General features: G+C 38.3%; 1 protein-coding gene across 3 annotated transcripts in view; it reads right to left on the reverse strand.

Annotated features, from left to right (window-relative positions):
- nphp4 (nephronophthisis 4) overlaps positions 1 to 12868 on the reverse strand; it is a 116836-nt gene that overhangs the window by 71645 nt on the left and 32323 nt on the right. For 2 of the 3 annotated variants that reach the window (XR_003297318.1, XM_026333407.1), the window contains exons 7-8: positions 4397 to 4578; positions 1094 to 1229 (exon numbers count right to left, since the gene is read on the reverse strand). Coding sequence is in view for 2 of the 3 variants with exons in the window: in XM_026333407.1 (XP_026189192.1) it covers positions 1094 to 1229; positions 4397 to 4578 (318 nt within the window). In the remaining variant the exon portion in view is untranslated. The remainder of the gene's footprint in view (positions 1 to 1093; positions 1230 to 4396; positions 4579 to 12868) is intronic. The other variant, XM_026333408.1, reaches the window with a different exon arrangement.

Raw genomic sequence — 12868 nt, forward strand, 5'->3', positions numbered from 1 at the left:
CTGGCTACTGAAATGTACGAATACTGTGCTCAGCTTCTTCTTCACGCATTCCTCGATGACAGGTATCAAAAACTGCAGTGGTGAAATGAAACTCCCCCCGTCTCACCCGTGATGGATTTGTAATGGGATCTGACTGATACTGGATTTTGGGGGTAATACCGATATCACTATGGGAATCATTGTGATGTATGGCAACATTATGGCAAGAGAGAGCCTGCTGACAAACCTGAAAAAATATCCCTATGAAAGCTGCATTTCAGCGATGGCAGTGACTGAACTATAGATCTACACACTTAGTTCTTAGTAGGAATAAAGTGAGTCATGCCCTAGGCTGCAGTCAGCGATGTCACCTATCACCCAGGCAACACTGTGAACCCTACAGCCCAGTCAAATTCTGGTTAAAGAAGTATATATCCCACTACCAAAAAAAAAATCGCACATTTGCCTCAGACACCATCTAGCCTTAGTTTACTGATCATTACCACTTTATAATGTACTGCAGCCAAAGATTCAAACTTGGCAAACTTATGCACAGAGGTGAGTTGAGAGAAAGCAGTATTAGAAATAATCCAATTCCCATCAGATCAGTCAGGATTCTCTAAGACACACTGTAAGATCTGGCATATTATGAAAGTGGATTTTTTTCATTGGTCCTTAACACCATTTCTTTTATTTGAAGTTTTAATAGAGAGGGTAGAGGTCATGTCAATGAAACCAGAAACTTAGGCAGAGATGAACATGACTAAATATGTGGATAAAAACTGAGGGTAAGAACCAGGTGTCAGCCCAGGTAAAAACACAATGATTAGATATGTTCTCCTCTGGTTCCTTATAGTCTAGTTTTATCCTTCGATCCTTCTATCCATCCTGCTGAGAACAAAAGCAGAATGAAGAGCAAGCAGCAGAGTTGGACCAAGTGTCCGTCTACATGTTTGAGTTTAAAACTTTTAGAGTAAAGAAAAACATCATTGAGGTTAGTCATCATTTCACATGATTTTGGGCTAAATCCTGGGTTTAGGATTAATATTAAGTAAAGTTTAGGGTTAGGAATTAGTCTGATTAGACTGTATATGTGTTTGTGTATCCCTCCTACCATAGTCTCTGGCCCTATCGGAGCAGAGAAGACATATTCCAGCTGGAAGACAATTGCCAAACCGTGATGATTGGCCAGCTTGAGCTCCAGGCTACTGCGGAGGCACAGCACCTCAGAGGGGGATGATGTCGCAGAGCTAAGGAGAGAATGAAAACACACACACACACAAAAACACACTTAATGAAGGACTGACAGAGTGGAAACCAGGAGGCAAGAAGCTATGAAGGGATACATATAAAGATTTTTGTAGGACTTACAAGCTGTAAAGATATTAGTCTAGAAAATGTCAGTGTTTCAGTAAAATGTAGAAAGTCCACTACCAACTTTTAATACTTTTATATTTTAATAAAAGGGAAAAAATAATGTGTTGAAGGATTTACACTTGGTTGTTAAATGTTTCCTGGCAAGCACAAGCTTCCTGTGTGAGCAGTGGAACAGCACTCTTGGTATTCGTCATTCACAGTTTGCATACAACATAGCGGGAGCATACTGTGGACCGCTGGTGTGTCACGAGGCGGGGCCTTTTATTTTTTTCACTTCGTGGGCTCTTTGGAGAATGGAATATTCTCTGCTGACTGGAAGCACCAGGCATTACATAAGTTTTCAGCTTTCAAAAAAGGCAAGCATCATAGTTAGCGTCTACACTGGTGTTACTGTTCGATGCCACTTTTACACTAAGTTTTTCTTCTCGTAACAAAATTTGAATGGTGCAGAACATTTACAGCAATATTTGCATGATGATGATGAAAAGTTGTTTTTCCTATAACACAGTAACTGAACATAGATTGTTGGTGATTGTGCTGGTTTTGCATGCCTGTTCACATTTTCTCATGCTTTTCTCATTAATGGATATTCTACCATTTTATTTTTATTTGATAGACCCTATTATGCATCAATATGTCGTGAACCTGTGCAAAATATCCCACCTAATCATAACACAACCTAAATAAATGTCCTTACACTGACAGACACATCCTGTGTATGCAGTGGCTTCTGCTATCAATGGCTACTGACAGCATGAGCACACTATTATGCATTCAACCAATTAGGTATCTTGCAGACAGTCCTGTCAGCACAAACACATTTCCTCACACCCCCATGGTGAACATCATTAAGGCAAGATAAATTTATAACCGAAAAATATCAAAATTATAACTTACTACGGAATACCAGCATTTTAAAATGCCAGCTCTCATTATTTTTGTTACAGCAGCCAAGTGCATCCCAAAATCCTAAACAATTCTTCACTGTATCATTATGATCCTATTTTGAATGAGGAAATATAACCTGCATCACACCTCTACTTGAATGATTTCTTGTGATATTTTGCATAGCGGGCGTTGGAGAGTTTTGCATATACTAATCTATGTAGAGCAAAGTGTTAGCGTGTATCTGTTGGGGCAGGATTTGTACAACCGCTCAGGAACAAAATGCTCAATTTAGAGGCATGATACACCTGCACCATGTCACTGAAAAAGACACAAACATTTTTTCAACCCAAAGCAGTTCTGCTCAGTGGCTCACTGATGTACCCAGACAACTCATTAAGTGAAACTGCTGGCTCTTGTTTACTTGTGCCGGTCAGAGTTTTGCTCACTCAAAACAGTTTTGTTTGAGAATACTGACAATGATTTGTGAAAGCCAGTGCGGAATGATTTACAAAACTGACATAACAAGATTGAACTTAATTAATGACCTTAATAAAACGGTACTTCAACATCAATCTTCTGAAACTGCATGTTTCTCATCTATACAAATTAAATGAATCATTTTTTTGGCAGATAGAGCAGGGGTGAAAATCTCATCAAACTTCATCAAGTTCAGTTTCCAGTTTTGATGCATTCTCCAGCTTTGTTCTACATCTTTTATGCTAAACCACCGAGTCCAAAAGTGTTTTACAACCAGTCTGGAGCAGATGCTGCTGACCTTACAACAGCATAATGCTCAAGGTTAGCACTGGGTGTCATGGTGTCTCAATAAAAACCAAGGGCAGACGCAGCATATGCCATATGCCCTTGGTTTGTTATGAAGTACTATCACACATTGGAATGCATTACAAGACTGTTTTATGAGGATAGAAGTTGCATGGCATGGGATAGTGTGTAAATTATGAGGCTGGGGTTAGGGTTAGGACATAGGAGTACTTAGCCTCAACACAGCATTCACACCTTGAGCAACGTTACAAAGTCACAAACAAAATAAGAACATACTTTGTTCCTACAAGATCCAAGTATGACTGTGTGTGTTGTTGCTATTGGGTGCTATTGCTTTTTTCATATTATGTCTACAGCTATCTGCTTCTTAGCCACTTAGCTGCTTGTATTTGGATTAGAGGTAATTTGTATGTATAGCTTTGTGCTGCCCTACACTTTTGACAAACAGATTTACAGATTGAGTGTGTAATATTTAGAGCAATCTATTAGCAGAAATGGAATATAGTATTCATAAATATATTGGGATTAGTGTGTAATTAATGGAAAAAAAACAGCTGCTGCATTTTTGTAATCTTAGAATGAGCCGTTTAAATCTACATAGGGAGCAGGTCTCTTCTCATAGAGGCAGCCATGACCTACTGAGTCTCTGAACTCTGAATGAACGCCTTTCGTCCTTTAATTGCTGATGTGGTGAAAAGTGTTTTCTAACATGGTGCACCAAAAAGCCTTCAGTCCTCATACAACCCAGTTGACGTAGTTAGTGTGAAGGCTAGAATATTATATACATTGATACATTATCTTCTGATAGATAAACAATAGGTTTAATGCACACAAACCTGATAGGAACTCATCATGGCCTATATGGAAGCAACTGCAGTCTTTATGAAGGAGCAGTAAAACTTACTCCAATTCACTTTAGTCTTTATCAAAGGCTAAAGCAACTGTATCTAAAAACCAATCAAGCACCCTTGTGGCAGCATTATGGAGTGCTGGAGTGAGTTCAAATGTGATGAGGATGGCAGAATGTGTAATCTGTATATACTTTAGTTCTAGGAAAGTAAGATATGAAGAAAATGGACACCAGGGAAGAAGAAGATACAAGTCTGCATGTTTCACTTTTCCAGACGTCTTACAGCCAATATTATACACAAATGACAATCATTGCAACTTTTTCAATAGTTTTTGCTGACTTTACTGGATGAACCTTCAATCATTTGCTCCTGGAGAAGATGATGACATACCATAAAAATATGCACTGCAGAAAATATGTTTGCACATTTGTGGATTTTGTTGTACAACAGCATTGTGCTCCACCATCTTCTGTAGCCCAGTACCATCTCCACTATAAACAGAGGTTTTCACTGCTTACCTGTCCTTGATCAGGGTGCTCTCTTTGGAAGTGCTGTCTGCTGTGCCCTTGGTCCCCGGGGCTAGGGGCTCCAGGACCACCACCTGGGGTTTTTCTAGGAAACACCAGCCATTATGAACCCCAACATGGAGCCTCCTTTCCTGGATGACAACTGCCCTTAGTGTACCCTCTGGTCCAGGTTGCTTTTGAGAGAGAATGTAGAGTAGAAAAGAGTTACCACACAAAAAGTCCAATCCCTACCAAACACATCTGGGATGAACTCAAATGCCAAATGTCGCCAGTGGCTGATGTCAAGGAAACCCTTGTGGCAGAACAGGAGCAGGTCTAAAATTTGATGGAAAGACTTTCCAAAGAGGAGGCTGTTTAAATGCATATTGATGTTTTATATCATGTGGAGCAGACTCTATTACAATTAGTCAAATGATGTTGCAAAGAACATGGAAGATGCATCTCAGGGGATGTCTCTCATACAGCTATAAGGATGCAGTGTCATCTTTCATGGCTTACAAAACACAAAACCAGTGTGACGACTGGACTTACAGCACATTCATCATGTGGCCAGAAACACAACTCCTACAGTATTTCGTGGTTTCATTTCTGCTAGGTGGCAAACTGGCAAGTGCTTGCCCACAAGTTCACAATAAAGAAATTTCACAAGATGAAGTCAGTGTTGAGTTTACAGCTTTTTCTGCTGCCCCCAAATGCACAAGTGCCGTAAATAAATAATGTGTGTATTTCTCAAAGTAAACTATTAAAACAGTGTTGTTTTGATTTTGGTACTGAAATCTCATGGCTCATAGCAGCAGCAGCGAAGAATTTACCAACAATATCAAGCCCTACATCGTACCGCCAATTTAACCGCTCATACAAATCCCCATGTCAGCCTAACGTATAGCGCCTGGTAGAGAAAATGCAGTCGAATGTAAAACAATTACCCAAACTGGCAACTGTTCAGTGATTGACTGTATATTATCTAACCCCTAAGTGCAAAGCCACACTGAGCTTGCCTCTCGTCCCACTCCTTCCCATTTGTTTCACTCCACTTTTTGCCCTCTCTCCGCCACATATCTTACTCCCACTCTCCCTTTTTTCAACCTTGTTTCTTATCATTTGTTCTTTCTCTCTTTCTCACTGCTTAAAGCCTTCTCCATATCCACCCACTCCTTCTCCATCAAATTAGCATATCAATTCAGCTTTGGGTTTTTCCTTTTAAAACAGCAGGAACAGGAATGGCAGCAGCAGCGCAGCCTGTGTGGCTACTGTACAGCCCACATACACCACCACTTGCTGCTGCTCTCCTCATATTACATCTCTGCACTAGCTGACTCCATCCCTCTCTGTCTGCTTGTTTACTATCTACCCTCTTCTTGTTATCTGCGTTCATTCTCTCACTTACAAGCAATGGCAGATATGTGCTCAGCAGTGTATCATATTTATCTTTTGGTGAAGTGGATGAAAGATTAGGGTTCTCATCATAACCTCAAGTGATTCCCTCCTTTCTCCATTTCCTTCTAGAAAATAACTTGAGTCAAACCTCTCCTCTCATCCATTTTGCTGTATTGGGTGGCAAGAAATATCACCGTGGTTACTGTGTAATACCTTAGGGCAGAGTTGATATGTGTAGTTTTCATAATTAATACTTAGAAGGCCTTGGGATTTTATTTACCTGTAAGAGGAAATAGTGACTCATTAATGCAATGCTCTATCTACAGTCTGTTTTAAATCTGATCAACGGTTTTGGAAGTGGAACATAATGTCTCAGCTGGATCACACAGGCTAAGGCTCCGTTCAGTTAGCGATCATCAGATGTAGCTATCTTCACAGGACAGTGTCTTTATACGTTTAAATTTCTGACTCAACTGCATTCAACATGCATGCACCGTCACCAGCACAGTAATTACTGATTGCCAAAGATAGTGATAAAAAAATAAAAACATACTGTACAATATGTTAAATCTCCGTGTGCGTGTACCATACGTTAAGGTGAGTGGCTGCAAGTTAAAAAAAGAAAAATGTGCTGACAAATTATTGTGCTAAAAATAAACATTCAGGTTTTGTTGGTTTTCTAACATACAGTAGTGCAGTAACACAGATGCAGTTTTCCGTAGTTTTTACACAGTAATCGTGTGACTCAAATACTGTAACGTAAGTTTCACCTTTTTGATTGATCTCATTTTACTGTATTTTATAAAGCTGCACATTTTTTAAGGAACCCTCTGTGCATGCTTGACTGTGTTGTAGATTTTATGTTAAATTGATAAAGTTGCCATTTTGCCCATTAATCAATACTGTTTAACACATGCTGAAAACATAATGAAAACGTGGTTTTAGATTTTTTTTTTTTTCCTTGCAAATTTGTTAAAAGTCAAAAATCTCTTTACAAACATTTCAGGCGCGTTGCTGTAGCACTCTAAATTGTGGTTACTTGCATCCTATTTACTTTAATTATCCTTGATATTAGTCTGACTGGAGTCTACCTGAAGTGAATTGGACTGATTAGACATATTGCAGCTTCAATCTAGAAATCTAAAATTAAATCTCCAACACAATCAAGTGAAATACTGAGTGAATACTAAGCCACAGCATAGTATATGAGCACTATGTATATATACTCATTTTATGATGTATAAATAGAGCGGCTGGGGCACAAAAATATGCATTGGACAAATAAAGTTCTGCGTTTTCTTACTTGATTTTATGTCAAATCATATAACTGGTTTATTAGCTACGTATATTTTTCTAGGCAAAACATTATATTGTCTTTCAATTAACCCACCTAATAAAAATCGTTTGCCAAATGTAAGCTAACAGTGGAAGCGTGACAGTATGTCTGTAAATCATTTTTCAGTAGCATCCAGATTATCATTATGATTGTGTGTTTTTCTCTGCTCTCTGTCTGCCTTTTGCACCACAGTGCTGAGGAAATGGCTTTGTCTTTTGTTGGACATGTCTGCCATGAAGCGCTTCAGAGAGCAAATAAAAGAAAGACAGAGAGAAAGTTGTTTATACCAGAACATCAGTTAAAAGCGCTGCTTCCTGTTCTCTGCATCATCTCACTCCCGACTTTTTCATTTATTTCATCGTTCTTTTTTCTCACTCTGTCAGTTTCTCTTTCTCTCTACCTCTATTGCTCGCTATCCTCTTTCTTCTTCCTCTCACCTCTGTCTGCTGCCATCACAGATTTTCTTCCCTCGCCTGAAATATGAATATTTTAGAGCTAAGAAGCTTAAAGGGAACAATGAAATGGCCCCCAAGTTAAATTATACTCTATTTCCAGAGTCACAGAAGAGAGAGTTTTCTGAGTGATGAGATCACCGGCACCACGTGGGTGTGTCTTTCTCCTTCACACACATACATAAGCTTGTTCGCTCTTGCTTTTACAGTGGTGTGAAAAAGTGTTGGCCCCCTTCCTGATTTCTTATTTTTTTGCATGTTTCTCACACTTCAATGTTTCAGATCATCAAACAAATTTAAATATTAGTCACAGATAACACAAGTAAACACATCATGCAGTTTTTAAATGAAGGTTTTTATTATTAAGGGAAAACTAAATCCAAAACTACATGGCCCTGTGTGAAAAAGTGTTGCTACAGGGTCATGTAGTTTTGGATTTAGTTTTCCCTTAATAATAAAAACCTTCATTTAAAAACTGCATGATGTGTTTACTTGTGTTATCTGTGACTAATATTTAAATTTGTTTGATGATCTGAAACATTGAAGTGTGGCAAACATGCACAAAAATAAGAAATCAGGAAGGGGGCCAACACTTTTTCACACCACTGTATGTCCATATTTGTGATATTCCCCTAGATGTTGCTCTGAATTGCTTCGCCCATAACCAATCAACATGGTGCTTTCAGCTGTCATACTGTACATGTCAGTTAGAAAGAGTGAAATCCCTTTGGAGCTAAGTTGCCTAAACGCTGTTTGTATCATTAAAGGAAAAGAAAGAGGGAGGCAGGACAAGACTAATTTGCATGTTTTTAGAGGCAGTTTGTTTTAGAGCTTTGTTAACAGAGTAAACAAAAGCAGCGCATTGTAAGAGAAGAGCTGGTGGTGGGTTTTTTGTCTTCCAATTAGAAGAGTCACCCTAGTGTGGGCGTTTTAAAGGGGAAACTAAACATTTTGCTTAACCATCCATTTCCTGTTGGAAAAAAGAACTAACAGAGAAAATGTATCAAACCCAGCAAATCACTGTTATCTGTGAGGGCTACTTTCATGGCTGTGCTGTGCATCAGGAGCAAGCCAAACCCAATTTTATGTCAATACGGCCTTGAGGGCTCAACAGAATTTTTCCTCAAACCGCAAAACCCACATTTCTAATATGTCTGCAATCTCGAGGAGGAAAAATGACCATATTCCTTTGAAATCTGTGTTGGGGATAAAGTGCTTGCCAGAAAGTCACAGATAACGCTAGTGGAAAACATATCTTATCTTGTAAAGAAAAACACCACAGAAAGTGCAGGCAATACATTTTTGTGGAGGATTGTAGTGCATAATATTTGCTGAGAAGAGTTTGTATTTGACTCCATTTTGTCTTTTTTTTTGCTTCTCATCTGAATTTCAATCCAAAATGGAAACCTCTGAAGTACAGAAGTAGAAGATTATTTCTCACTTGAGTATTCACACCTGAAAATGGCATTACCATTGTCAAATATTAACAACAAAGATTCTCTTAGATTCAATTTACCGGTTCATCTGCTGGAGGAGGCAGTGGGAGACAGAGGTGACGGAATATGAAATATTAGTAAGCAAAACTGATTTACTTGGGGACAGTGCCATTTGAATAAAATGGAACTGCTGTGAAAGGAAGTCATTTACAAGAAATTTTGAAATAACAGCAGAGAGAAATGGAAAGCAGCCGACAGCTGCCTCATTGTGTGAGTTTGAGGAAAACGATTTTTAGAGGAGTATAAATTAGTTTCTGAAGGTTACTTCTCTGTCCTCAAAGGGCAGACGAAGTGAGAGAGCAAGCTCTTTTTAATAGCTCCAATGGGGCATGTGATACTCAAGTCAGAAAATGGGTCTTGACCCTGAATTCACTGGGAAGGGACTTTATAAATGATCATGACAGGGCTGATCAATAACAAGGTCAGAAGTTGCAGCATTGTAATACTGGATGCCATTCATGTATAGCCTATGATATTTTTAAATTTTGGACTGGACTTGGTAACAAAAAAATAAAATAAAATAAAATAATTGAAGACATTATCTTGGACTACAGGCAAGTGTTAGAGTATTTTCAGCATTTTCTAACATAGTACATAATAAATATAAATTATAATATATACAGTCTATAATGGCTGCACTCAAAGATGAGGGGTATAATTTCTACTATTAGCAAGGGGGAAGATGCAGTAACCATTTAAATATGGAAATAACCACTTCATAGTGTTGCACTAGTTACAAAGGTAACAGCAGTAGTGTTTACTGTATGTCAAAAATGAAAAGGAGTGCTAGAGAGAAGTTCAAAACCCACCTACCTTCTGAATTGGACACAATTGGCCAGTCACTGCAGGATGTGTCAGATTTGTGGACACTCAAAAAGTGTGTGAATAAGGGATTTCAGACACTATTCAATGTTTTTGTATACAAAAACACTACACGAGTTGTGTACATATTGTTTGCCATTATATTGGAGTGTCTCACTCAAATGTAATATGTCACACAGAATATTTGTCACTGAAAACACCTCAAAATAATGTGCTTTATCTGGCTGGAGTTTCATTTCTTTAAAACAGCTAAATTTACTTTCTACTTTTTATAAAGAAAACTATTTAACTAGTAATGAATGAACAACGATGTTGTTTCAGACAAAGCACAAAGGTCTAAAACCTGTTCACTGCTATTTTGTGTCATCTCACTGAGAGGACAAATTCCTTATATCTTTGTGAAAGAAGAGCAGTGCTGACCAAGCTGCCAAACCAGATTATAAATATATAACAGCAAAATAATTTCAACGATCCTATGACTCACAGACTAATTACATCTTTTCTTTCTTATCTAGACAGTATAATAAAGGACGTTCCAAATCATTTGTGATTATCCACATTATCTCACATTATATTTGATTATCTGTTTGCCCAGGCTTATGCAACTGCTTATTTGTTCACCAGTCCACAAAAACCCACAGAGAGGGTATGTAATGTACTGTATGTGTCTTAAATGTGTGTGTTTGATGCCAGTCCCCAAAGCTGCACACTTATAAATTAGTAAACAGACCTGCAACAACCACAACTACTCCTAAAGTTATTAAAAAGTATATAACATACATAAACGTCTCAGCAGACATGAGGCTGCTTTGTCTAAGTGTCAAGGTTTTATTACATGCGGTGCCGGGGACAGTCAATTAGGTGGGGATAGAAACTACCGATGCAATCAAAGCTTTTCTTTCTTGTGCATCTCCAAATGCTCTGACTGGAGACCCTGCACCTTCTCTAACATTCAATGCCTAACATTTTTATCACCAGCCTGATACAGCTGAAAATGCTCTGTGCAGTGTTAGAGCTGCTGTATACAGGCAGACATACAAAGCATGAGACGGATTGTTTACAGTGTTTTCATACCTATAGCACTGTGGTCTGTGGAAACACAATGTCAAAAAACAAAACAAAACAGACCTTCATCTGGCTCAGATCAGCAGAGATTATCTTTATCTTTGGAACTGACTATATTAGAAGAATTGCTGGGGCTGTAAGCATTTATTTGTAGTCAAAAAAGTAAGCATATGTAGCTCCAATACCTAAAAAAGACATGCTACAAAAAAGCCCAAAACACGTGGCTGGTCTTTCATACTTTATGCAAAATAGATAGCCGTCAGCTATTTCTCAGCACTTCATGAAATCAACATGTAGGCTGCAGTAAAAGGCAATAACAACTCCACAGATGGTAACTGTCATCTCCAGGGGTGTGTGAGTGTGTCAAAAAGAAAGAGAAAGAGAAAGCAGGTGAAAATTATTAGTAGAGTTTTGTATGAGCCAAATGAGTGATACAACTCTGGCAAGTTTCTTTTAAGTTTGAAAACCAGCAGACAAAAGAAAAATACACAAATTCAAAGAAAAGATGCTAGTCGGCTATTAACTTTTCATATTCCAGAATCTGACAATCAGTAAGAGAGCAGCCAAGAGAGTGACCTGCCCTAGAAACCTGTTGGAACATAGCATGAATTACTTTTTGAGGCACAGTCATATCAGGGACATACTGTTCTGGCTGAACTCACTTTCAGAGACTTTTAAATCATCCACATTTGTGATTCTTCCTCATCTGCATCTATGTCAAGACACACATGTGTATGTGTATTTGCGTATGTGCTGCTACCCACACAGTAGATGTTGGCGCCCCCATATTGAGGGTGAGTCATCCATGGCAAGAAACAGTGGCAGCTTCATTAGCATGCCGCTCTCATCCTCCTACCCCTTACTCCTTAACAGATTTTAACTGGCACAGCACTTCCACCAATAATTCACTGTCGTCCTACTGCTGGAACACTCCCATAATTCACAACCAAAAATATTATGTCAAACACACATTCATACAGATGTTATCTTATTTCCCTTCCCATGTCATTGTCATGTCAGTACTTTCACTCTGCACAAGGTAACACATGCCATTTTAATCTGCTGCACAAACGACACCACGACCATGAGAACACTGTGTTGAAATTACAGTTCGTTCCACATAGAAAGAAGCCCCCAATGCAGTCCAATCCAACTATGAATGCCAACAGGACACAAATATGCAACATGCTAACTTTAAAGGGCAAGGCTTTATTCTTTTAGCTTTCTTCCTTTCAGAAAATACCATGAAAAGACCAAAACCACTAATTATTAGTCCATTTCTCAGTACCCTGTGACCTTCCTACCTTGTATGGCACACAGCTCCAAACCCATTCGTTCATAATGTAGGCATAGCTTTTTAAAAACTGGTCACTAATATATAGTTAATTTTTTAAAGGGCTTTGTAATTTCCAGGTCACTGAAGCCTTTAGCAAATGTTGCTCAAACAGGAGTAAATAGCATATCTATCTGATTTACAATGTATACAACGTGTACTCACTACTATACAAGGTCATAATTAATATTATATACATTATATTTGCAAAGGAAAAAGATCAGTCCTGCACATGTAATGCTCTAGTAAAATAACACATTTTGTTTTTTTCAACTTTAAGTGAAAGTGAAAGCATAACCCTCAAAATTAAATGTAGAAATCACTCCTGGGCATTGGGAACTACAGCACTTGCACTGATGTGCGATTTTCCTTGCACCGTTCTTTTGAAAACCACTGCCCCACCAGCATGACTAGTATCAGTTTGACTTTATCAGATCACACAAATTGATATTTTGCTCAAATAAGAATCTGAAGTACCTTATTGTATGGTGTGGTATTGATACCCAGCATGTGCCCTGATAAAAGGTGCAATAATAAAAAAAAAAAAAAAAACTCTAAAATAGCTGAGATTAATGATTGATA

The sequence above is a fragment of the Mastacembelus armatus genome, chromosome 7 (genome assembly GCF_900324485.2).
Source record: "Mastacembelus armatus chromosome 7, fMasArm1.2, whole genome shotgun sequence".
Classification (NCBI taxonomy): domain Eukaryota; kingdom Metazoa; phylum Chordata; class Actinopteri; order Synbranchiformes; family Mastacembelidae; genus Mastacembelus; species Mastacembelus armatus.